The following is a 26,472-nucleotide window of genomic DNA, read 5'->3' as shown; positions in this document are numbered from 1 at the left end:
TCTGCCCTCTCCTGGAGACCTCACAGCCTTTAAAGGGGACAGGGAAGCCCGCCACTCATTTTTGAGTTGGTCAGAGGGTAACACAAGGTTCCAAACAGAAATGTGCAACAGCTCAGTGAGATCACAAGTGTTCTGTGCAAAACTGTTACAGGATCCTACTATGGAAAGCTGCATCTTGAAGTATAATGCTTAAATAGGAAATAAAGTATTTATAATTTAATTACAAGAGTCATTCTACAAGGCAATCCTGAAACAGATTGTGAACTACATCAGAGCAGGACAGTGGTATTTTATACTTGATCATCACTAAATCCGCATCATCTTTAAGAATTTTCATTCTCATTAATATGTACTAATCTGCATATCAATACAGAAACATTTCTCATTTTTGTGTTCAAGATGCTTATTAAACCAGTAACAGACTGTACTGCACACTGCTCTCAGCACTCACCTACAGAGGATCATTTAGCTAAGGATCATCAAGGATATCATGCAGCAAATCCCCAAACTAGCCCCAGAACTGGGATTTCTCTTTGTGTTATTTACCTGCAGCCAAGTGTCTATTTGGATCGCCTTGACTCCTTCTACCAAAGCCTCATTCACATCAGGCCAGTGACCATAGTCAAACCACAGAGTAAGGACTCTAAAAAAGAGAAATACTTTTGTTAGGAACAAACAAATGAACACACAACCAAAACAAAGCAAAAACCACCAACCAACCAAAAAAAACCAACCCACCAAAAAAACCCCAAACAAACAACAAAAAAAACCCCAACCAAAACTCATTTACAAGCAACTTCTCTTCCCAGAACCCTCAGAGAGCAGGGATAATCTATCTAACAAAAATTAGCCTGGACTGAAGCATTCACTTAACTCAACCGTAACAAAAAATAGCAAAAATGTGTTCTACCTAATCTGCAACCATGTGCTCTTGTCAGCTGGATTTCATTTACTATGTGCTTTATTATGTACCTTAGAGTGTCTTGTAGGTTGTTTCCTCGAGACAGAGAGATGGATCGAAAGAAACCCTGGACAGCAGGGACTGTGTACATCAAGAGGGTCTTGGATAAATCCTTTTGGAATGAAAATTGCTGCATTAGTTCTATGCAAGCACATCAGCCCACATGAATCCTAAACTCAAGAAGGGGAAAGAGGAAGAAATATGTGGAAATATAGATGTAATCCCCATTGTAGCTGACGTCTGCTCATACTCTTCATTAGGACATGTTGCTCCTAGGATTTAATGTTTTGCTTGACTACACAAAGGTCTTTCAGCCTGGCAGGGTAAACGCTGTGAAATGGTTTTATACTTCAGTTTGTTTGCAAAGCTATGGACAGCAAAGCAGCCTAAAAACAACCACCTTACTATAACTGGTAAATGAAAGAGATTCCTCACAGTCTTCTGTGAAGGGCTTAAGTAGCAGTACTTGTTAATGCACTGTATCACCTATGACAGCCACCTCAGCCTCTGCTTTAGGCCACAGCTAATAATCATTTGCATTAATTTAGCCCATAAAATTTTCCTGTGTTTAAGCAGTAAGTACCAATCTCTCAACATGAAGAGGGAGGAAGGAGGTTACCTCAGTGACTTTTTTCTGCACTGGGGATGGGATGGGGCTGTTCTCAGTGCTCTCTGCATCGCTCTCACTGTTGCTGCCCTCAGCGTTAGCACTGGTGACACTGGCTCCGCTCGCGTGACGGAGTTTCTTCTTCTCATCTCTGGCTTGGTTTTGATGTTTATAGTGAAGCACTGCTTCAAAGTTCATCACTGCCCAGGCATGCCAGGCCTGCCAACAGGAGAGAACAGAAGTCAGAAGGAAGATGACTCCTTTCTGCAACATGCACTTTCTAACTGTTAGATACAATCCAACCTTTCTGTGTTTGCAAACAACAGCAGTAAGTAATACCCTGCCGACAACACAATGCTTTGATTTCTCTAATTGCTTGTAATTTGAACTGTCTTATTATCTTAAATAACATCATGTTGAGTTCTTGGCCAGGAACTCCCTGTTGAATATTAAAGCAAATGAGCTTGGTACCAAAAATTAAATTATGTTTGCATATACCTTAATTTTTCAAAGGCTAAAATGAAAATTAGTATGTTAGGACTTGGGGATGTGTAATGGGAAAAAATGCAGGAGATGGCTGCCCCAGAGAAAATCTGGCACCAAATATTAATTGAAATATCACAACCCTGAAATCAAGGGCTCTTTGGAGAATTAACAGGGCTACTTTCCTTGTTCAAGTTTACTGACTGAGAACAAGTTAAATTTCTCCATTTTCTTTCTCCTTCATTGCTAACTGACAGGAGAGAGTCTCAAAAGCAAGAACAGAAACTGAACTGTGGCCTAGTTTTACCAACCAGATAAAATTCTAAACAAGAATCTCATGGTTGCCTCGGGCCACTTTCTCTGTTTTTTGGTTCTGTTTTGTTTTTTTTTAATCCTACTGGCAGTAACAAGGCAGACAGTTATAGGAGATCTTCCAATTAACATATTCCTTTCCTGTAGTATGGGATTTGATCAAATTTATCTGGCAACTTTTCTGTAATGACCTTGTACCAGTTGCGATCATGCTCCGTTGCAGCACTGTAGTATTGCAAGACTTTGGGGATGGTGCTCTCGTTGATGCCTTGCAGGTTCAGCTGCCACTCACCCAATTTCAGGAAACACCTGGTTAAGCAAAGGGATTATTGATTCAAAACCTAAAATGAAAACAAAACCTCTGGACTAAAAGGCAAACTTGTTATCTGGATCTAAAAGACATTCCATGTGGTGAATCCAGTCAGGAAGCTTCTCCTGCAGGCTGGATGCAAGGTTCAAAATATCTCCATCTTGCTTGTAGTGTGGAACTAACTAGTTGAAGCTTTAATTTAAGAGGAAAGGTGGGGATCAAACTTTTTTCCTCATCTGTAAGAGTTATAAAATAAATGTAAGAAGATGTAACAGCAACACTGAAAGACTTCATCAGTCTCTGCTGATAAAATGCATACACACGTGGTGATGAGCTGCACTGAGCACCATATGAATGAGCCTTTTGGGGAGAACACTGACAGACAGACAATGGAAACACAGAGGAACTGTTCTTCCCCCAGCCAGAACCCCATTAAGTCATTGCCTCCTAGAGGAAAGGAAAAACAACGTATTTTTACTGCAGCAGGGTGGGGTTGTCAAGGTTTGTGCAAAACTTAATACTTTGCTCCCTCAGCAGACTTTAAATGCCACAGTTACATGGCTGTCTTTTCTGTACTTTGAGTTTTCCAGAAAGCGTTGTGCAAGACAAAGATTGTATGCAAATCATCACTAATTTGTTTTCCATGATAGTCTCTGAAAAAATAAGACAATGGTGTTACCAAGTTCCCATCCCAATAAAAGCAAATTGAGTGCATGCCTCCCTTCAAAAAAAGCAAACCTTCAATAGAAAGCACTATGCAAATTTTAATTTAAACAGAAAAAAACAGATCTGGCACCTACAGATCCACAGAGAAAAATGGAGAAAGGGTTTTTAATGCAACAATATTATAAGAGACCATCACATGCTGAGCACCTACTGCCCAAAGCACTGCTGTTCTGCTTGGCAGCCTGTGTACCTAATACAGATGTGCCAGGTGTGTGGGAAGTGTTTCTTTCCTAGTGACTGCATCTCCTGAAAAGCAAAGAAACAGCCATGCTGAGTGCTCTGCCTTCTGCCAGTGAGCCACAGTGCTGGAAAAATACAACTAGCCACCAGCAACAAATACAAGCTTGTTTAGGCTGATGTGTGCCAGTAACATCTACTGAACATTACATGGTAGATAAGAACGTAATACCAAAGCAGCTAAATGAGAAATCCCCTGTTTTTTTAATCAAAGCATGAGCTTTGTCTGAAATGTGTCACCTGCAGGGACCCTGCACCTCAGGAAAGCCTTCGGTTTCAGTCTAGAGCTAAAGGGTGCCCCAGGACCCCGTGCTGACCGTGCCATGAGCTTATGGAGCTCCTGCTTGTGCTGCTGGTCCTCGGTGGCGATGGCATGCTGGGCCTGCTGCTGCATGGTCTGCACAAAATGCTGCATGTGCTGGAACGCGTCGATCTGCAAAGGGATAATGGAGGCAGTGAGGACCACAGGGCTTAAATACAACTTCTCAAGGGAGAAAGACAATGAGGAAATGAGTTTTCACTGAAATAAAAATCTATGGTTTTCTTCCAAAGCTTTTCAGCCATTGACATCCCTCTAAAGTCACTTTACACTTTGAATATGTCCAAATAAATGAAGAGGTTAGAGATTGTCGTCTCTGAAATGGCTAAACTGAGGAACAAATAATTGCATCCTTCCGACACCAGGCACACCTTCATTGTCATACAGACAGATAGTCAAAGGTATGACTGACCATAACAGAAGTTAACACCATGCTCTGATGTGCAAGAACTCAACTCTGCCAAAGCAACAAGGTCACACGTACAGGGAGAAAACTTCAACAGCAGAAAATGTTCTGTTACTGCCCACGCAGTGTGAGATTCTAGTACAGATACAGAGGTATCTCGTTTGCAGCTGAGCACGAACTAAGTCTGGCAATTCCAACAATCGAATGTTTATAGGTTAGAAACTGTATCTGACCAGGACAATACCAAACAGACAGGATCACAAATCCAGAGAAGCCTACCTATAATATGCTATGGCCAGACAATAAAAAAAAGACAATTCGAGAAAATAATGCCTGAAGGAAAACCTGCAGCTTCCTGATCTTTCCTCCTAACCTTCCGGCTTTGGCTAGGCTTGAAGTACACACCATGGGATGTTAACTAACGCAGTACTTGTGCTCGTGGCACGAGCTCTGGTGTGCCCCAGGTCAGAGAGGGTCCAGCTGCGTTCTGTGTGTCGCTGAAGCGACTTCGGCATCAGAAAAAGTGCTGCTGACTGAGCTAGCTAGCTGGCATCTTTGCAGAGGGAGACACGGCAGAAGCCGATGATATCGGCTCACGTTAGCTCGGAGACAAAGGAAGAGAGAGGCTGTTCTGGTCTGACGCCTAACAGGCTTATTGTTAGAAGTTTCGCAACCTGAACAAGCTCGGAAGGGATGGAAGGCGATGGGATGCTCTCCCGAGGCTTGTCCTCAGTTTTATCGAGAGCTTGAAAACCCGCAGTGAAAGGGGAAAACAACCAATGAGTTACAAGCCAGGGGGAGGATACAATTTAACAAGAACCACTGAGGGAAACCGAGAGGCGGGAGTTATAACAAAGAACCAATGAACAACCGAGTAACCGAGAATTTTCCCAGACCAGGGGAGGTGGCTTGTACCCGGGCACCGCCTGGGGGGTGTGGCTTAGGCTTCTGAGCCGCCCATCGACCCACCCTCTGAGTCTGCCTCTTCAGGAAACTCGATCCAGGGGATGGGCTGGGATTGATTGGCATCATGCTGCCCCAGACCCACAGTGGGCTGGGTCACAGAAACAATTAACGTTTGAGTTGCTTCAACAAATTGAAGTCTAGATTTCTCCTAAGGTTATTGAAGAAGTACAAATGTGCATTGCTCCTTTGCCAGAATACATAGGGCAGTAGTGCTAAAGCAACTTGCACTACCAAATTCTGAGGGAAAAAATATTTTTAAAATTCCTTGGAAAGAATTCTGGGGTAGGAAAACCCAAAATTAAAGATTTAAGAAAAAAGTATGCACACTTCACTGGAAAGAACTAAGACTAAAGCTCCTGCAATCTGCAAGGTACTTTCAGGTTAGGAACTGCAGAATATGCTGTTAGAAGCCTAATTTACTTCTGCGAATCTATAGGAATGAGCTATGTTAGAGATACGAACCACCTGAGCTCAAATGCCTCATCTATCCCTTTCAAATGTCAGCGTGCACAACTCCGTGGTGAGGAAAAAGGGTATTAGCCCAGGGTGAAAAAAAAAGAAAGGCTCATACTCTTAACATTAACGTGGTGTATTCCACAGCTGGTAACCTAGATAGAAGGGAGGGGGGGGGGGGGGGGATAACAATCTTATAAATAGTGATGCTAGACATCCATTAAAAATAGAGAAAATATATTGCCAAACAGTATCAAAAACTGACACATGGAGCACTTAAGACTGAAAGCAGTAAGTCTTCCAGAACAACTGAATTCCTAAGTTTTTATGCAGCCTTTTTATGGGATATGGCTTAGAACACAGCTGCTGGCAAAGGTCCTTGTTAGAAGAAATGTAATAGGGTTTACTTATCCATTTTTATCTGTTGTTTGAGAAAAGACTGTCGTGGAGCTCTGCAAGTGCTGTGTGGTTGGTTTCCTTCTAGACGCCATCTTTTTTCCTGCTGGATTTGGCAAGTGCCAAGATGGCAGTCTGAAAGCATTTTAGACCAACAGAGGAACCTTGAACTGCTCAGCTAGAAAAAATGGTCATTTCCCACCATACCAGCCTACATCAGCAGCTTATTACTTAGAATACCAAATGAAGTGAACACACACAGTTACATAAAACTACACACATCACCAGGTGTAACTATGTATTATTTATCTATTTTGGTATCAGTTTTCCCCCATTTTCATGGACTCCACCTATTCTTGCATCAGTTAATTTTAGACATGTTCTCCCAGCCCCTTAATCTTTGTGCCTTCTCTCATTCTGCTTTCCACAACTGCATCAGTGTCCTGCACCATGTCCATCTATTTCTTGATCACAAGTCAAACACCGCAAAACACGGTTTCCCTCACAGAGGCAGGCAAAGACCCCACATACTTCTGGGGTCATTTACTGAAGAAGGTAAGAGGCAATTTCACTGTTTTACAGAGCCAACAGAACTGGGCCTCAGCAACAGCTCCTCTTGCCTTTTTAATTCAAATAAAGAATAGTTAGGTCATGGCAATGTTCCCACAGCAATGGCTCTGCTCCAGTGCTGGCAATCCCAAAGGCAGAAAAAATAAAAAATACGTGGCAGAACATGAGGATAAATGGAGGCTTTAATGTACATTAAAAAAAAGATAACTTATCCAGTCTGAAGCTTATTGGATTTGATTATGTAAATTCTCCCTGTGCTGCAATGTCAAAAACATTCACCCTGGGCTCTCTGGAGCCAAATTGTTCCCATGACAGAAGCCCCTGTACTTTCCAGTTCTTTCAGTTAGAAATTTCCAATAATCTCTTTAGTAAAAATCAGTTCTGCTCAGCAACTAAGTGCAAACTGTTCAGGACACTTCTCAAACTGGTAATAACCCCCCCTTTACTTCCCTCTTTCAGCATGTAACCCTGACCACAGGTACAGTGTAGAGACTTGGCAATCAGAACAGTGGATGAAAAATAAAGTACCAAACCTACACAGGACAAAAGAGCTACTACTGACCATTAATCTTGGCTACATCCTTTGGGTACCAGCTACTGGTTTAGCAAAAATACTCTTTCTATGTATGAAATAAAATTAGGGCCAGGTTTTCTCTGCCTTACAGAGTTTTAAAGGAAAAAACCAGCTTACAATCTGAATAACAATAAGGAAAGGAATTAGTTACTCTCTTTTAGGGGAGCAAAAGTAAAATCTCCAGCCTTGCCTTTGTTCTGTGGGGAACATGAAGAGCTATTGTGTATGGCATTTCACAAAACCTGAGCAGTGAAACAGAGCGCTGTGTTCTCCTGTACCTTACGGGCGCTCTTCCACATGTGCTTCATGTACGCGTAAGTCACTTGGGGATGGACTGTTGGCAGTGGGTGATCCAGCTGTCGAGATGGATCTACTCCCAAGAGCAGGACAAGAGTCTTATGGGCCAAAGCCTGGAGAAAGTGGCAAAGACAAAAAGCAGGTTTAAACAAGCTCATTGTTACCTCCAGCTCATATTGCTTCAGAATTGCCCAACACTAAAAAAGTACATCTGACCCTCCAGATACAACACAGACACAGCAGACTCCCTGGACTCATAAGAATACCACATGATAAACCTTATGTCTTCCTTTGGATCAGAGCATTAGATTCTCATTTCAGAAACCAGTAGAAAGTGTAAAGTCTCTGTTTAAAAGTATTTGGCAATAAATTTTGTGGTGACTGTTAAAATAGAACTCTAATGTTTAACAGTAACATCACATTCTAGATGCTCTAGCAGAGAGAGCTATTATAATAATCTCCAGTGCTGCATAAAAACTTACAGTTATAGCATGCAATAAAAAAATTGGCTCAGGGGTTCTCATGTATAATACCAGTCCCACAAAAATAACCTTGGCTACAAGCATGAACTCTATGCTGGTTACAATTTTAGCATTTCAACAATTTCTGACTAGTTTCTTCCTCAGAGGAGAGCCCATACCACCTGGGCAATGAAAGCATTTAGGAATGCTCAAGGTTGAAGCAGCACAGCAAAGCAAATTGTCCGAAAACTTGCTGAAGAGGACAGAGCCTGACAATGCTCACCAGCCTCCCACTCTTGCCACACAAGCTGGCATACTTGAGCCAAGTTCTCATGTCCTCATGAGGATTCACAACAAGAGATCGGACCATCAATATTCTTTGCCAGTCTTCCACGATTCGCTGACAGCCCTGAGAGGAAAAAGAAGGGAGAACTTACTAGTGTTTGGTCTCCAGTGTACTGCACAGAGCCTTGATTCAGAATCTGAAGGGACTTCCATCAAGAGAGAGAGTTCTGTGCCCATAATTCACAGCAGACTGACATTACAGAATCACACAGAATCACAGAATGAACTAGGTTGGAAAAGACCTTTAAGATCATCTAGTCCAACCTATGATCTAACACCTCCTCATCAACTAAACCATGACTCTGAGTGCCACGTCCAGTCTTTTTTTAAACATGCCCAGGGATGGTGACTCCACCACCTCCCTGGCAGACAATTCCAGCACACAATCACTCTTTCAGAGAAGAATTTTTTTCTAAAGTCTAACCTAAACTTCCCTTGGTGCAGCTAAAGACCGTGTCTTAAGGAACTGTCTATTTCTTTAACACTGCAGTGCATGAAGAAGGTTCAGTCCCTAACTCTCACAATCTGCAAGCAGCTCACTGCTTGCAGTCTAACGATATCCTCTAATGGAAAAAGGAGAAAAGCTCCTAAAGCTGAAATGCATCCAAAAATCAAGAAAGCTCTTAGTACAATTCCACAGTGAGTCAAAGTGCCTTCCAAAGTACCTTCTCAACCTATTTTTGGTTTAAATATCAACATGGAAATGGTAGAAAACCAAATGGTTGCAAAGATATTTTTGTTACTGCCCTTTTCCTTGCATGTATTGCTTTTGGAGGCTGGCACCTCTAAACTGGTTTTCTGCCAGAAACTGCAGCTTCAACTGCTGTGCTGCTTGTGAAAGCATTGTTTGGTTCTTGTCTGTCTGATGGGAGAGGCACAACACTGTCAGAGCAGGATGAGTCTGTATTTCAAACATTCAAGGACGCTACAGAGAAGTAGAATTGTGGAAGGGACCATAGCAACCAAATCCATGGTGCTTTATATAGTGGCCAAGTACAGGGTAACAGTGATGTTCCAAAGTTTCTATTCAGCCAGCGACTACTTAGTTTTGAGGTAAATAAGAGATTTTCCAGTGGCAGCAAGGACCTTAGCACCAAAGAAGTTATTCTTTCCCTTTTTCCCCCAAGTTGAGGGCTGGGAAGGCAAAGCTTGTTTTCTAACACCCAAATAAACTTCTTCCAATAGGCATTTAAAAAATTATTAAAAACCAGCTATAAAACGTTAAAGAACTGTATGTACTGCTTTCAGGACTATAAAAAGCTGTATTCAGACATTACACTTCCTGCCACTTCATCTTTCTACCCCAGTGGACTGGGCCTGAGCTTTTCCAGACAGGAATGCAGATTGGAGACTAAAAGCTTTGTCACAGTTTCCCAAACAGCTAAAAAATACACAGCAGGCTTTCATAAGGTGGCAGATTATAGCAGTCCCAGTGAAGAACTCTGCACAAAAGTTCTTCCTCCAGGCAGCATTTTACCTTAGTTACGCCCTTTTCGTCTTTTACCCCCTTCTCTTGCAGAAATCACCTCTTTGAACAGTATTCCTGTATGTACTACTGCATCTGAGGATATTCACTTTCACTGTAGGGATGCCTCTTATAAGGAAATAGTGTCAAATATTTGTCTGATTTAAATTTTCAGAGGTACTTTGGATTTTTGATGTCTAGAGTAAGAAAGGCACAAACTTCTCTTTCAATACAGGAAAATCAACATTGCTAAAGGTCTCTTCTGAAAGGTCAAGGTTAATCATAGCATCATTTAAATTGGAAAACATCTTTACGATTATCAAATCCAACCAGAAACCTAACACTGCCACTGCACCACTAAGCCATGTCCCTAGGTGTAACAAATCAGCTGGAAATGTTCTTGTAAGACACCCAAAAGGAACAGAATAATCTTTTATTTTACAAGCATGTGAATTCTCTGACCAGTTTTCCAGAATTTGGAGAGAATTCACTTCTTAAAATGCAGCCAGCCAGGTAAAAAGTTCAAACTAGCCTGATCCAAACCAGTATTTCCAGATGTAATCCACTATTGAGATAAGCAGCCTTGGAGATGTTACTAGTGTCTCTCTTCTGTATACATCTATTTCAAGGCTTAGTTCACCCTTTTAAAGTGTCATATCAGGACCTCAGGAACATTAACCTGAAAAAAAAAAAAGCCCAAACCAAAACCCCAGACAACCAGGAAAAGCACAAAGGAGATGGAGCATGCAGCCATGTGAGTGTGGATGTTACTGGGATGGAGAGAGACATGGAAGGATTTACTGAGCCACCACACTGATTTAAAAGGAAGCTCTTCATGCCAGCCCATTGGCATCTCCATCCTTGACCTTTACATGGATGTACCTGCAGTCTTTCCCACCAGATCTGGCGGATGATCTCACGGCGTTCTGGTACAAGTTTATACTGGATAACCTCTTCCAGCTCTGACAGCATCTGGCAGGATACCATAGCCTGAAGGAAAAATTCACATTCCATCCCAATCACTACAGAACAAATCTATAATTAAGGAACAGTGTTTTGGCATCAAAATCTTAAAATACATAGGCTGCCCAACAGATAAAGGACCAACTGCTATATATTGGTACCTAGACGACCTGCTGATTCAAACTCCCTAAATGTCAATTTTTATTTCTTTTGAGGGGGTAGAGCTCACTTCACTTTTAGTTTGGCCCAAAGCTGCTCCTGCAAAGCTGTATGTCTTGTCTGACAAAAGCCATTTAGCTTGTGGGCGTACATAGGTCTTGAGACAAGCACCACTCTGAAGTTTTATGCACATTTTAGAGACGGTCTGAAGCAGCAATGAAGGGAATGAAGTCTGAGCGCTACACTTACCCCGTAGGCTCGACTGTAACTCTCTCCTGCCATGGCAGTCAGCTCAGCATCCAGCAGGTCTCTGGCTTTGTCGATGCACTGAAACAGAACAAAATATTGGGGCAAAGGTAGTGTGTTTCATCTAGAGTCAACTGTTGACACTGCTGTTCAGCTGTTTCATCTCATGGACAAAGCTGGCATTGTTCCAACTCTCGAACAAGAACTAGGAAAGGATCTTATCAACAGAAAGATTTGACAGGAAAACAGTGTCCAGGGCATATATAGGGGGAGTCAAGGTGTCTTGGGGTGACTTTATGATGTGTATCCCATATCACTGCCGTATGCCCAGAAATTAACTTTATGCCTTTCTATGCCTCTAAATTGAGCCTGAGAGGGGGAAGGAAAAACTGAGCAAAACTTTTTCAAAGCAGTTTGCAGCTTGTTCAAGGTCACACAGAGATAGCAACTTTTGCCCAGCTGCGGCAGGCGAGGGAGGAAGCACCCGGCTTGCTGTTTCCCGAGTCAGTTTTTTGGCCAGTGGTTCAGCTTCTTTTTCTCCAAAGAGAGACTGAGAGTTGAATTTTTTTCCCTTCCCTGGAATTTCGGATTTTCTCCCTTTTCCACTGGACTGCTCAATATTAGAACACATCAGGAGGACTTTCCACCAAGTGCAGAGGGCCTGGCCCTGGGCCAAGCCCCAGCTCTGAGGAGACCAAAGGGAGGACTTTAACACTTTCCCAGGTTTTTTTCTCCACAGCGAGAGATTTTATTATTTAGCATTATTATCCTTTTCCCGTGTGTTTGCTAAATAAATAGTTTTTATCTCTTTCACTTTCCTTTGAGGAAAATTTATTTTCCCTGAACCTGGTGGGGGAGGGGTGGTGACCTGCCTTCTCTCAGAGGATATATTTCTAAATTTGGCCAAACTGGAACACAAGGGAGCTTCATTCATCACCTGCACAGTTTGAAGTTTGTCTTCCTACAAAATCAAAGTTTGCAGTATTTCTAATCCTACTGTCATTGTAGAGATCTTCATAAACAACATTTGTAGAGGAAAAGTTCACATTTTAGTGCATGAGAGTTGGTTACAAAAAGGAGCCTCAAGAAATGAGCCTCTTGATACCATACAATGAAAGAAAATAGCTTTTGTTGTTTTACATAACCCAACAGGATTTTATGAATTTTACAGGACAGCAAATTCCATGTCTCATCCTCAAACTAAGACAGGCTCTTCAAGCATGAAATAAATCCTGCTCTAGTTCTAGTCATTATATAATCTCTCACCTATAGCTTTTCCTGTTCAAAATGTTAAAGGTTAATCACAAACTCTACTCTTTTGAATGCCTGGTTAATTTTACTGTGCACATCACCCAAAAATTTATGTACGGGTTTTGACAGCACAGATTGAATTACTCCTTTATCTAAGTTGGCAAGCCAGCACAGAATTCTGAGAAATGGGACTTGAGCTTCCTTGGAAAGTAAACAACACGTTTCACATGTACAGAGTCGCTCTGCAAATCTCTGTGACAAACAAGCATTATCAATACAGCTCTGTTTAATAGACTCATTCCTTGTCTTGGTATCTCAACCTAAGATTTAAGATTTATCAATGCTACCAGAAAAATTACAGTTATTGTACATGATACATATGAGCACTTCACCGAAACAGCTGTAAGAGAAAGAAGTGCACAAAAAATCCATTAGGAACCTTACAGGTGTCTCAGGCATTCCTGGCAATTCACAATCAGTGCCTTGTAGAATGGAACCTCTGCTGACATAATCCTTGTGCCCTGCCTGTCTAGAAAAGAGGCACAGAAGTAAAAAAAAAACAAAAAAGACTAAGGCATTCTTATGTTCTACAGCACTGGACCACTACCATCTGTACATACATTCACTGCTATGTTTCTGGAAATACAAGGTAAGATCTATCACCCAGGTCTAATATATCCATGGAAAAAACATTATTGGGCAATTCATAGGTTATAGCCAACCTCTTTAAAACAGACTGTTTTTCTATTAAACTCTGTAGTCTAGAACATCTTTAACCAGGTTTTGGGATACCAACAAGGAAGATAATTACTTGCTGAGCCAGTGAGAAAAGGTCCTGATGTAGTGCCAGTACAGCCCTGTAGAAAGCACCATCATGGGTATCCCTGGGGATCATGCAGGTATATTCTTCCATGCTGTCCCACTGACCTGCAGAGACACAGATATCTTCAGTAATGCAACGGCCTTCTCTGCAATGTGAGAACAGAACAGAACTATGATGTCGTGCTTAGACATCAGTGCCTAGGCCTGAGTGCTGTCTGGTACTTCTGCATTTAAGTCAGCTCTCCGACAGCTTATCTTTGTCAGGGACACTGTTACATATATAAACATACACATAGCTACAGACAAGAAAAACATATGCATTTTTCTTCTAGACAAATTGTTATCCTTGTGGAAAAGGTTCTTTCATTCTTTGTGATGAAAAAATTAAAATTCTGACACTTCCAGAACATTTGAATTAATTAGTACCATACAAAGAAAAAGATGAATTTTTCTCAGCAAAGGCTGGCAGAGAGCAAGTGATTCATAAGCTTCTCTAATAAATATCTCACTATCAACATAAATGGACATTTGGACCACTACAGATTTATTCCACTTAAGATTGTCTACTCAGCAGACACAACCTCTAAAATGCTCAACAGATACTGTTCTTCTTGTAAATAAGAGTCTGCCACAAATCTGAGAAAGTCTTTTTATCTCATTTCCAACCTGAGCTCTGTTCAGTGTAAAGCCAAGCAAAAGGGAGCATTTAAGCAACTGATCACCTGCTCAGATCACTCTGTTACTAGAGACCACACGGGGAGACTTGATGTAAATGCAGATTTTCCAAAGGACTTCAATATGGAACGACACTTACTTCATTTCCCAATGTAAATAATGCGGTTCCTTGATGTTGCTGTTTCCTGTATTCTGTAGTTCTGAAGTAAGTTAAAACTATCTGTACTTGCACTTCATAGGCTGTCACACCCCAGCATAGGAGGATACTTTACCTAGACCCCAAGCAGCAGCAGCAGCCATCCTGGCCATCTTAGCTTGAGTTTCATCATTCACCTGGGTCCACTTTTCACAGCATTGCTGGTGGAGCTGCCCCCTAAGAAGAATCCACAATTTCTGATCAGCAAAAAGCCTCTTCCAAGAATTCTGCCTCATTAAACAACCACTTCCCACTGATAAGACAACAACTAGCCCCATTGTTCTTTTTATACTGAGTGGAGAATAGGATTTGACTCCTCTGGCCAACTCATGCTAGTCTGACGATAAATATCCTATCATCAGAAAATAATTTTAAGGCACACTATGTTTTGAAAATACACATCCAAAGAGAAGTTTGCATTTGTTCCTCAGCAGCTCTTAATGCCTACTTTTACAAATTGGACTGATATTGCCAGTCTATAAATACAGGAGAAAAACCACCTAATTCTCAAGAAAACAAACAAACCACCACCAAAAAAAGGATGCTTAAAATTTTTGCAAGTGTCATTAGAAGAAACGTATGATCTAAAACGCTTGGGCATGGCTCCTACTGGCAAAAATTTTGAACTAACTCATCAAGTCTGAAGAGAAAGACTGCAGAATGAATGTTGCTGTAACCTCATATGAGGACTTGTCATGGCAAGATCTCAGAGGGAATCTGAATCTTTCATCTCCAGCAGAGAGGAAGCATCAGGATTTTTTATATTATTTCTTTCAAATCAACTGTGAGTGCTCCACTAATCAAACCAATTACCCTCGGTGTTGCAGTTCCAGAATTTCTCAGGCTGGATACTCTGTAGCAGTGAAACAGCTGCCAACTGTGAGGGAGAACAACTTGCCTTCCCTACTGTCACCCTCCCCCCTCCCAAAAAGGAAGATGAGTTAGTCAAACAGAACCAATGGGCTGCCACAGGCAAGGCAGTAATTCTGACAGCTTAATGGCCCAGGAGGAAAAAAAACCCAAGGCCAATGAAAAACAAAGCCAAACCTAGCAACAACAGTAAATCAGGACCTCAGAGATGCTGATAAAACACTATGGGTCCTACAGGAATAACTACATGAGGAGACAAATAGCTAAGAATGTTTTGGCTGTACTCTCAAAATATCACAGCAGAGTACTGAAACAATGATGCTGCATAATATAATTCTAGATTATCTGCCTTATCCTGTCAAGCAGATTCCAGCAGCACAACCAGTCAAGTTGAATGCTACTGAAGAGTATCAGCAGCTAAACTAGGGAATCCTCAGCCTCAGGACGGCCTCTCTAGAATCAGCTGCAAGGCAGCAGACAGCACTTTGCAAAAGCACTTCTGAATTGTAAAAACATCTGCACAGAGTTGTACTCCAGTTCCACAAGAGAACTTGGAGACTCTGATTGCTGTCATCACTACAGACTATCAATAGATCCCTGATATCTCAGTCCAACAGAACAAAATTGTCCTTCTGTTGTTCCATAGATTTGTTGCTGATACATGAATAAGTAGGAGGTTCACAAAGGACACTTTACACAAATACACATCCTCCAGGAGGGAAAAATTCTTCAAATCCCTGATGAGAACTGCCTACTCGTAGAAATGCTGATTGAGGAATGCTCAGTAAGAGATCTATTTTCTGTACTGGAAAAGCTACACCCTGTATGTCTCGCCCTCGTTCAGAAACAAAAAGGGCAGAAAAATGCTGTCAGAATTTGGTTTCTCAAACAGTCCTGTTTCTAGCAGTAAAATGACTTTAGTGAAGAGGAATCTCCTTACTGTGGTGCCATCCTGTGGGTTCATGTCAGGACCCATCAGGAGAGAGCTTGTGACATACAAAGCTCAGTAGAAAGGTGGAATCTGGACGAACCCACACCTGCCCCTGGGTAGAACTGCATGCCACAGTGAACAGGGTGCCTTCTCCAATTACCTTCTTGGAATTGAATAGCGAGGAAAAACAGAAGCCCCCCGTTAAGTAGCAAGCTGTAAGTCACCAGCAGCTCACCCTCTCACAAACACTGACTTGAATCAGTTATGTGTTGACAACAGACATTTGACACAAAGCTTGAAATACTAAATGTCCACAAAGACGAGGCTTAAGAAATGCTGAAAAAGACTAATAAGGAAAGCCTCATCCTTCTACAAGGCATAGGTCTGACACTGAATAAACACAGAACTCTCTCCTGTTTTAATCAGAGTTTAAAAAGGAAGGTCACAATGAACTCCTTTTATGACTGTTTCTGACAATTTCTGCTCAATTAATGTTTTCTCTATTTACAGTGTCTTTCTCTGTTATAAATGGAGTTGACTTGATTACAAGATTGCAGATTCTCTTCCAGAGAGACCTTAATTCACAAGATGGCCAGTCCCAAAAGGCTTAGAGATGTTATTACCAATTCTGACTTCAATGAACAAAGTGAGATGCTGCACAAATACTCAAACTATTAAGTACACGGGAGTAAATAGGAATTCAGGCAAAAAAATTGCACCTGAATGGTAACATCCAGAGAACAGATAAACACCATCTCCCTCAGTCTTCAGGCATTCCCTGCTTACCATTCACCAAGTGCTTCCAAGCAACGCATCCGTCCCAGCATCAGCTCAGGATCATCTTTGTTTGTGTCCATCTTCTTGTCATAGGCCACCAGAGCATCTTCCCATTCATGAAGCTTTTCATACCAGGTAGCTTGAATTTCCTAAGGGAAGGGAAAAAAAAGTAAAAATAAACAGCAGGATTAACATTGATCATTCTGTATTAATTACCACAGCTTTTCCTAAAAAATTCTGTGTCTATGCTGGTCACTTCATCCTTCTTTCATTCTAAATATCATCATGGACTTCTGTGATATAGAGAAGAGCCTTGAGCTAGTGTGAAAACTGGAATCCTGGCATTGCTCCACCTGCCCAGAAATGAACTCCAGTTTACCAGAGGGATTAATCCAACATCACCCCCTTACTCAGTGCCACTGAAATGCCAGCTCAGCAGCTGGTGCTTTTCTTTTTGGAGAGGTGGGGTGAGTGGAATAGGAAAAAGGGTAAATCAATAACATATTCCACTCCCCATTGTTGCACATGCCTGCATTCAAACATGAAAAACAGCCCTGTTTTGTAAAGCTCTTAAGTGCAGCTGTTTGAAAAATCATGCCTTTAAACTAACTGTAAAAAAAAGCCAAACTTCCCATCTGGCTACTGCTAGGCAATTACTTAATACAGCAGGTAGTATGAAGTTGGGGTCACACCCTTCACAAGGGAAGGCTATGGTTTGTAACAAAGCCACTAAAAGTTAGCAAAGCAGTGATCCTTATCAGCTAAACACTTTTCTTCAGTCTTTATACATTTTGTTTCTCATTTTCAAGCAATAAAATGCCTTAATATATTTCCACACTTTTCTCTGCCAGTGTTTTTCTGCTCAGTCCGTGGAAGCTCATGTCTTGACATAGGCTGCAGAGCAGATTCTTTTCCCAGATCTGTGGGCAGGGTCACTATAAACCATGCTTTGCATGGTTGCCAGGTCTTCCACTTAGCCCTTTAACTTCTCAGCTAAGTCATATTTCAATTAAGTCCCTGAAAGTAGAGCTCACAGCTCCTCTTAGTTTTCTTTTTATTGCATATTCTGGCAAACTCTGTGCTTTGAACTACATTTACTGCTAGAACTATATTGCTGCTAAAGAGTGAAGTCAGAATTAGGTAATGCAGAACTTTGCTCAATCCACCCAAGGAATTATAAGAAGCTGCAAATATGTTCTGAAGTCCGTACTTCTCCCAGAAAGGACTTATATTCCAGTCTAGGTTAAAACCACACATAATACTACACCAGAGGACTTCCACCATTTTGTGCTTATACCTAGTCCCCCCTTTCTAGTGGCTACTACTTAAAGAAGCTGGTCTACTGTGCTTCCAGGGCTGCCTTCCTTTTCCTAATCATCCTAAAATGCTACAACAATTACCACTGCAAAATCATCTTTTTACCAGTAGAACTGTCAGGAGAGCACAGGTGGTTTGGTCCTTGAACACAAATTAAATGACTTATAAAATGAGAAGAAAGAAAAAAAAGGTACATTATTCTGAGAAAGACACAGAACAAATACATAATGGGGTTATTTGATTTCAGTGAGCAGTCTAAATTGTAAGGGACTGGTTAACTTGCTGTTCTAAATATTACCTGTAAACACTTTTGAGAGAGGCTAGAGGCATGACTTCTATTAAAATCCTTACCTGGAAGGTGTTGATGCAGTTTCTCAAATCCTTCAAGCTTAGAACAGGAACTTACTCCCTCCCTTCCCAGCTTATCCTAAATAAAAGGACTTATGGTGTCAGGTTGCTAGTTGCTCACAGCTGCATTTAGTATCAACAGCAGCCGCAAAATTCTCCTCCAAGTCAGGTTCTTGCAGCTCTCCCTGTACCCAGCATTTGCTGCAAAGCACCCACTGAACATCCCTGTAGGCAGCAATGCCCTTCACTATGAACAATGAAATATTATAAGCAGGGATAGAACCTCCATGTGATTGATTGAGAAAACACACCACCACCCACCAAAAAACTAACTACAGAAACCATAAAAACATAAGACATGAAGAAGCAAATTATCCAGCAGGACTCACCAGCTCCCCAAAGTGCTTCATGGCATATTCTAGCACCCCAGCAGCTGCTTCTGGCTGTTGGAGTTTATTGTTTATGCTGGAAAGGCAGGAAAAGAAATATGATTTAACACAGTTGGCATATTAGGGGTTGGTAGAAACTTCTACTTGATAATACCAAGCTCTATCATTTAGAAGTACCAATGGAACACTCTCCTTTTTGTTTAAGACTTCCACATGAACAATTAAACTACATAAGGCACAGAAAGACTATATTTTCAAAACAACAGGTGCACATGTTCTCTGCACATAATCTGTTACACAAAACAGAGATGGTATATGATTATCAATTCTAAGTAACAGCCTGCATAGTGAGAAGAATTGTTGCCAATAATTTTAAAGGCATGATTTTTCAAACAGCTGCACTTAAGAGCTTTACAGTACTAACTTTTTTCCTTCCCTTTCTCTTAAACAGATCACCATCTCCTTTAAAAATCAGAGTAGAGATTTTAATGATGCAGGAAACAGTCTGTATCATTAAAACAGTTGACGATTATCACCAGGAAATTACATAAAAAGTGTGCAATCCTAATTTCAGTTTCACATTTAATACAAAGCCTCTGCATTGGTAGTAACCAGCACTGGTGCTTTTCTTTTGCTGGTTTTCAAGAACATGCCAGAAACTGGTGCCATCACAACCAATCCTCAGTCTGTACCAGGGAGGCACTTGCTTTGCAAGGCCAGCTGAATTTTATGAAGCACAAGCAAACAGGCTACTCTTGAACCTGATTCTCTAGTTCATGATGTACAGCTATTCCCTTAAATAAATAATTTCTATTTCACATTGGTTTTCTTATCTTTCTATCAGAAACGGGGTACTCAGTGAGCAGCACTTCTCCTAAACCCCAATTTAATGAGGAAATTAACTTTTTATTAAGCTTCTGGTGTTTTATAAAGCTCGTTTATGAACAGCCTCTGGTTCATTGCCCTCCTCTTTCCCTATTGACACTGGAGAACCAGAAGTGCAAAATGTTCAAGGCAACATCACAACACCTGAGCACCAACAACACATCCTATAGCCCAATATTAACATTAGTTAATGTTTGGAATGGAAACAGCGTAATTAACAAAACAAAACATGGCAAGAGAGCAATGCAAAGAGACTTTCTTTCTGCAAAGAGTCTTTGAATAGGACTATACACACAGGCAGCTCTCAGAAATGCTCTTTCTTGCCTGCCATCATCAGAATGGCTACATGATTTCCCCCTTATAAGAGAGCAGGGGATCAGTAAGAGACAAGCAAATCTGAATTATTAAAAGGAGTAATATACAGACAATAAAAGGGAAATTTTTCAAATGAATGCTATGTTTCTTCTGTCTCTGGAAGCCTCCTTTCCTGACAAGTAAAGAATCAAGCTCCTAGACATACTCTGGATACCTGTGAAGATCAAGTAAAATACTCTTGGAAATACGACTTTAGATTGGTTGAGCTAAAATCAGATTTAGCCAGACTAAAAATACACCATAATCACAGTTCAAGATGACTGGCACCCAACAATGGGAAGCACTTGAAACAGACCCATGCCATTTTTTTAACAAGATAGTCAAAGATTTCACTAACTCCAGCTAGCTTCCCAAAGGGAAAGCTTGGCAGCAGCCTCATAAAAGCGATAAATGGCTGTCACGTTTCATGCCCTGATGATTTTGAGAGCCATTGGCAGACACATCACTTCCAGCATGTCAGACAGTTAATTTCTTCCAAGTTATCTTTCTTGACAACACTTGACAAAGTTGGCCATTATCTTTTATTATCCGACAATGAACACTGCTCTTCTACCGCCCTGGTGCACTCAACTACTCATTTTGTTTCTTACTTTCTTGGCTGTCCAAAGTAGAATTAAGTGTCTCAAATCTGTTAATCGTTAGGTTTAAGCAAAGAGAAGGAAAAGATGGGGAGGAAAAGGAGAAAGACTTTGATTTACAAGAATACACAGCAGTAGTTGTTAATCATAAATTACTCTCTTGTAACAAATGATCTAGAACAGAGTGAGCAGTGACAGGTGATTTTGTGGACTAGGATAAGCCTCTTACTGGGATATCTCCTGGCAGCTGCTTCTCCCCGTGCTTAGGACCATTTCTGCGAAAGCAGTAAATGTGGTTCCCCGCTCCCAGCCCATTTTGTGTACACACTCTTTTAACCTGGTACACTCAAAACACACATTTAGAAAATACAACATTCTGTGCTTTCCTTCCCTTTCACCTTCCTTCCATGAAGGCACTGCCCCTCTCCCTGCACACCCGAGGAGTCTATGCTCAGACAGAATCTTCCTAAATGTCATAACACTCTTAAAAGCACTACAGAGCTGTTTTCTAGCCACTGTGCTGGAGACTGAACAGAAAGAAAAACACTGCAGAAAAGCATCCAGGCACTCAGAAAAGGCCCTGGCTAATATTCCAGCCAGGCAGAGTTGCTAGGGACTTTTAGCCACAGTGTTGCTGCTGGAAATCAGGGCAGTTTACCGGATTAGGATCAAGGGGATGGATTTCTCCTTGTATCTGGAAAAAAAAAAAATTACAAAATCTCTCCGTATTAAAAGAGAAGGTAGAAAAACATCTTTCAAGATAGAAACAATGCTGTTGGCTAACTTGTCAGACAGTAATTTAAAGTCTTTGTTTACTGGCAGATGTCCTTGCAATTATTCCTAGTTCAGAATAATGTTAAGTTTAATATTAAAGGAAAAGATCTTGTTCTCCATGCCCACTGAGGGAAGAACATATTCATCAGTTCATTTTTGTTAAAAAGCTAGAAAAACCCCACCACTATCTCCTACTTGAAGGCTTGGCAGGAGGGCATAAAAGAACATTTTTAGGGCATTTAGAACATTTTAGAATTTCTAGGTGTACGTTTGGTAGGTCACAGGTTACATCTCATCTCTCAGGAAAGGCCCAAGTATTCAGCTCTGCTGCCAGCTATGGGCTGGCAGAGCCTTCTAGTACTAATGCTCAAGGAAAGTATTTCAAAAGTATGTATTTTCAATGCTAACATACTTACCTAAAGTATTTGGAAGCTATTTCAAGACAGAGCTGTCCCATGCTTGCAAGTGGGGCACCACAGAAATAACAAGATTTCTTGAGTCATATCAACTAGACTTTTATATACTTAAAACTAATGCACTATTTTCAGTGCTTAATACCCACCATTTTGTTTCACATTTTTTTCAACAAACATCGTGATTAGAAAAAACAACAAAACAACAGAAGATCCTTATACTTTCCGTCTAAATGAGCAAAAAACAGTTGCAAAACTAATTCTTATCAGTAAAGTTTGTATGAGTTCAGCCCACTTGGGCTCACTGCATAATTAGATTATGCAGAACAATATAATTTAAATCTGCCCCCGTTTATTAAAAAATATCTGTACTGTAGCCAGAATAATGTCCAACCCTGACCTATTTGGAGCACTTTATCATGATGAGTGGGATATTAAAATGTAAACACGCCTCCTGATAAAAAACATTTTCCAATTTATGTCACTCTATCCCCACAAGAAGTGACTCCCTAATATAAAAATCTTGGTCAAAAATCTTACATCTTCAAATTTTATTAGTAGTGAAAGGCTACATAAACCTACTTTTTGATTATTAAGGTATCAACACTGTAGGTCTTACATGTACACTGAGTTAGAATCACAAAAAATAACAATATTTAAGAGAAATATACTCCTACTGCTTGTATATTTTAAAGGTTATTTAAACAGAAACTAGACATGAACTGGGAATCAAAAACAACTTTACTGTCTTCAGTGGGAATCAAACTGAAATGATGGACTTCTCCCCTCCACAAACCCAAGGCATAAATGTGTAATGTTTACTAGAAATGTCCTCTTTTATGCAGTCCTGGGAGTTTTCTGTCTTCCATTATCTTTGATATTGACGATATTCTCTGTCACTCAAAATATATAACATTTTCAAGAACTCAGAAGCAACCAGACTCTCTCCATCGTCTCATTAAAAAAAAACCCCTTTATTTTAATAAAGCCTTTTCAAGCGGTCCCAAACTTATCCATGAGGGAAAACACACATTTCCTATTGCCAAGAATGCATCCCAAAACATAATAGAGAAACGTTATTTTTGCAATAAAGCAGCTTGTATGCAGAGTCTAGACAAGAAGACAAACTCTTCTTTTTTTCAGTCTCCTCAAGTTTGTTTAAAAAGATTTTCTATGTGATAGATTTTACCAGCCTCAGTCAAGCTTGTTTTTCCTTCTGAAGACGTGCTGAGAGCTGCCTCTGGAATTGGAAGGCATTGCTACTTTGTGGAGACTTGGGGGAACAGATAATCCCCTGGCAAAAGGAACTGGCTTTGTTGGCCATTTTCCCCAGTTCTGTGATTTATTTGTGTTCAGGCATCCCCCAGTCCTTGACTCAAGAAACCTCAGAAAACAACCGACAGTCCCCAAAACAACTCAGAAAACCAACGCATGTCCATCATGCCACTAAAAATTATTCCCATTCCAGGAACAAATATGTTTGAGAAACTGATACCAGGAAAGAACTGTTTTCAATAGAGTTGTGATGTTCAAGTGCTTCCAGGCCAGAGCAGCCCCTTTGGCTTCCAACAAGGACATACCACATTTCTCACAGGCATCAAAACTGGACAAATTCCCAATCTTGATATAAATGCTTGCAAATCAAATAAAAACATTCATCAGATGTGAAAGAAAAATCAGTGAAAAATGTTACAATAAATTTCTTAGCCAGCCCTGCTGCTTAGGCTGCAAAAGGTTTTGTATCACCTATTTTTTATTAACCAGAAAGCAGAGAAGAAAAAAATTGCTAAGCAAAAAAAAGGTGAAACACAGAGCTAGACTTTGTGATTTGTTATGCAAAGAGGGAATGCCTTAAATAAAAAAAGAAATCACAAATGACAGCAGGAAGTAGCAGTGTTTTGTTTCTCATTGAGCCCTCTCCCCTGTTCCACCTATCCCATATAACTTCAGAGATTTACAACACAGTCCCGACCATAAAGCTGTAGCAGAGTGAATGCTGGAGCATTTATGAACATCTCCAAAGCCAAAGGTGAGCAGTTTCACATTTCCTGGGAGTGAAAAGCAGGATTTCAGAGCTCCAACCAAGTGTGGACTCCATGATGGGCCAGCTGAGAGCTGACGAGAGCCTTTGCCACCTCAGCAAGCATGAGGAATGCCAGATTCTAAGCATTTGCCAGATGCATATTAAGAGGTTTGCGATGAATGGCTACCAAATAAATAGCCACAGGGCACTGAGCTTTTCTTCTTGTCTCAGCTTCGCATACACCTGCCAGAACAGCTTCCCAGAGAAGGCAATCATTTAAACTCACTTCTAATTTAATCTGGCCCTCCAGGGACAGGAGATAACTGGTTCTGATCAAGTAATACTAATATATTTGAATTTAGTAACTTCAATCAACATTATAAACATATGGCACGTACAAATTGAAACCACGTTTAGCTTCAGTTCTCCCAACCACTTCAGAACTACATCATGAATGAAGTCAAAAAGGATTTGTCTCGTTCTTGACCTTAGGATCTTGTCTTTTTAGCTATCGTACCACAGTATTTCCACATACAAAATATAATGGAGGAAAACTAGGGTGATGGATTTCAGGCCAAATAATGCTCAATTTCTCCATCAATATTGGGGAAAAGAAAGAACAGGACCCACTCAGTAATCATGGAATTCATTTCTCCCCAGCTATGCTGCAAACTTTACCTCTTTACAAAATATAACAGGATCCAAATAATCATAAGTAGAATAGTACAGAACAGCGGAACAGCTTTTGTCAGCTCCAACTACTGACCTAACCTGGCAATGACTACCATCTGTAGCTATTGCTGCCTCAGTGACCACATTCAGTTCTCCATGAAACTGGGAAAGACCTATCTTTCAAATACTCATTAAAATGTCAAATTCCACTAAGGCTGGTATCTCTGCCAAGGGATGTCTCTGCCCAAATCTCCTTTAATGCTTTCTCGAAAGTAATGACAGATGGGAAGATTTGTGCTCTCTTCCATTCCCGCATAATATGTCTGTTGTCACCCTCTAACACAGAACGGAGTATTCTCTTTTAAAACAGATAAATCAAAGCACCCAGAAGAAAGATGGCTTGCATTCAGATATACAAATTAGAAGCTGAATCCAAAATAAAACCCTGTCTCATTTCCAATTAAATACTTCAGTTTAGAGAAGGGATTTGGAGGTCTTTTTGCAGTGTTTTGTAACATGTATTTCAACTGAATCTTGGATCCTTCCAAAATTTGTATAAAGAGGGAATGCATGAACCTACAAGTGGCTCCCCTCTTCCACATCTGCCTAAGACAGGAGAGTTATGGTAAGTGGGAGCAAGAGCAGAATGGACTGAAGTCCTGTGTAACACAATGGAGGTGTTAGCAGGGTGGCTTTTTGGGGCAGAGAAGCAGAGCCTGGCCTGTCCTATTCTCTGTTCCAACTTTGACAAAAACATGTTTCTCATCACAGGAAGCCAGAGAAGAATTTGCCCCTGGGAATGACAGAAGATCCAGCTGGAAGAGGGCTCAGACAGGATTAGAGGCAGAACAAAAAGGTCAGGCTTTCATCTGTGTGCAGTGGCACTTTCTGGTCTGAAGTATAAAAAGCAATTTTGCTATGGAAGGTTTCTGGAATGTCCATGACAAAAATTGGCTGAAGCCTATGGTCTGCTGTGGAGGTACCCTCAGTGCTTTAATCAAATTGTACTTGCATATCTCTAGCAATATCTCAGCTCACCAATCCCACACAGTGTCCTCGCCAGCTGACACAACAGACCCACTGGTTTTCTCTGGAGCACAGCACACAGGCAGTCAGTCACCCACAAGACAACTGCTTGTTTGGAGAGCTCTAATTCTGACCTCCTCCTAAAGATCCCCTCTTCCTTCTCTATGAATATTCAGGTTTATGAGACACCTGTATTCATAGTCCACTCCTGCAGTGCTTTGATGCCTTCATCTCCCAAAATCTTTGCACTCTTGTGGGTCTTTTTTGGAGAAAAACTATTAGCCAGCCCCAGTGCAAATCATAGCCAATAACAAAGCGTCAAGCAACAAGTGTAGCAGAGCTGAGGAGGGAGAGAAACTGCATCAACAAGCAATTGGGCTTTCTATTTAAAAGCAAATGTCCGCAAGGCTTTTCTAATGGTTCCTAATCAAGCAGAAATCCTGCAGCCACTTTGGATCAGCAAAAGAAGCCAAGATGGGATAGTGAGTGTCAGTTGGGTTTGCCCTAACGTCCTTTGTAAGAGGTGCAAGATTAGCTTTCTTGTTTGCTTGGACATCAAGAAGCTTTCACAGCTTTTATGCAAGGAGCAGATATATGAGGCATTTAATCCTTTATTTCATCTTATTTCTGCCCATTATCATAATCAGAAATTTTGCAGGAAGATGCAAGAACCCACATGTTAGGCAATCACAGAGCAGCTGGTCTGGGGAGAAACAACTTATCCTGAAGGATCTAGAACTAAGCCTGCAGACCCTTTGCAGAAGTCTGCACCTTTGCTGAAATGGTTTTAGTTGGGGATCAAACTGCTATAATAAAATTCTGAACTGGTAAAAAGATATAAAAGAGGAGAGGAAGTTGCCATTTCAGCCAGCTGAGACTGGACCAACACTCTGA

General features: G+C 40.9%; 1 protein-coding gene across 4 annotated transcripts in view; it reads right to left on the bottom strand.

The window, feature by feature from the left end:
• MTOR (mechanistic target of rapamycin kinase) overlaps window positions 1-26,472 on the bottom strand; it is a 64,553-nt gene that overhangs the window by 10,538 nt on the left and 27,543 nt on the right. For 3 of the 4 annotated variants that reach the window (XM_032131526.1, XM_032131527.1, XM_032131528.1), the window contains 13 exons: window positions 18,833-18,908; window positions 16,788-16,927; window positions 14,277-14,377; window positions 13,319-13,434; window positions 11,260-11,337; window positions 10,771-10,878; window positions 8,362-8,487; window positions 7,599-7,730; window positions 3,954-4,069; window positions 2,555-2,672; window positions 1,581-1,787; window positions 973-1,073; window positions 547-643 (listed from right to left, as the gene is read on the bottom strand). In XM_032131526.1, the coding sequence (XP_031987417.1) occupies window positions 547-643; window positions 973-1,073; window positions 1,581-1,787; window positions 2,555-2,672; window positions 3,954-4,069; window positions 7,599-7,730; window positions 8,362-8,487; window positions 10,771-10,878; window positions 11,260-11,337; window positions 13,319-13,434; window positions 14,277-14,377; window positions 16,788-16,927; window positions 18,833-18,908 (1,516 nt within the window). The remainder of the gene's footprint in view (window positions 1-546; window positions 644-972; window positions 1,074-1,580; window positions 1,788-2,554; window positions 2,673-3,953; window positions 4,070-7,598; window positions 7,731-8,361; window positions 8,488-10,770; window positions 10,879-11,259; window positions 11,338-13,318; window positions 13,435-14,276; window positions 14,378-16,787; window positions 16,928-18,832; window positions 18,909-26,472) is intronic. The other variant, XM_032131529.1, reaches the window with a different exon arrangement.

The sequence above is a fragment of the Corvus moneduloides genome, chromosome 22, assembly GCF_009650955.1.
Source record: "Corvus moneduloides isolate bCorMon1 chromosome 22, bCorMon1.pri, whole genome shotgun sequence".
In the NCBI taxonomy this organism is placed as follows: domain Eukaryota; kingdom Metazoa; phylum Chordata; class Aves; order Passeriformes; family Corvidae; genus Corvus; species Corvus moneduloides.
This window is presented reverse-complemented; position numbering and strand designations above follow the sequence as displayed.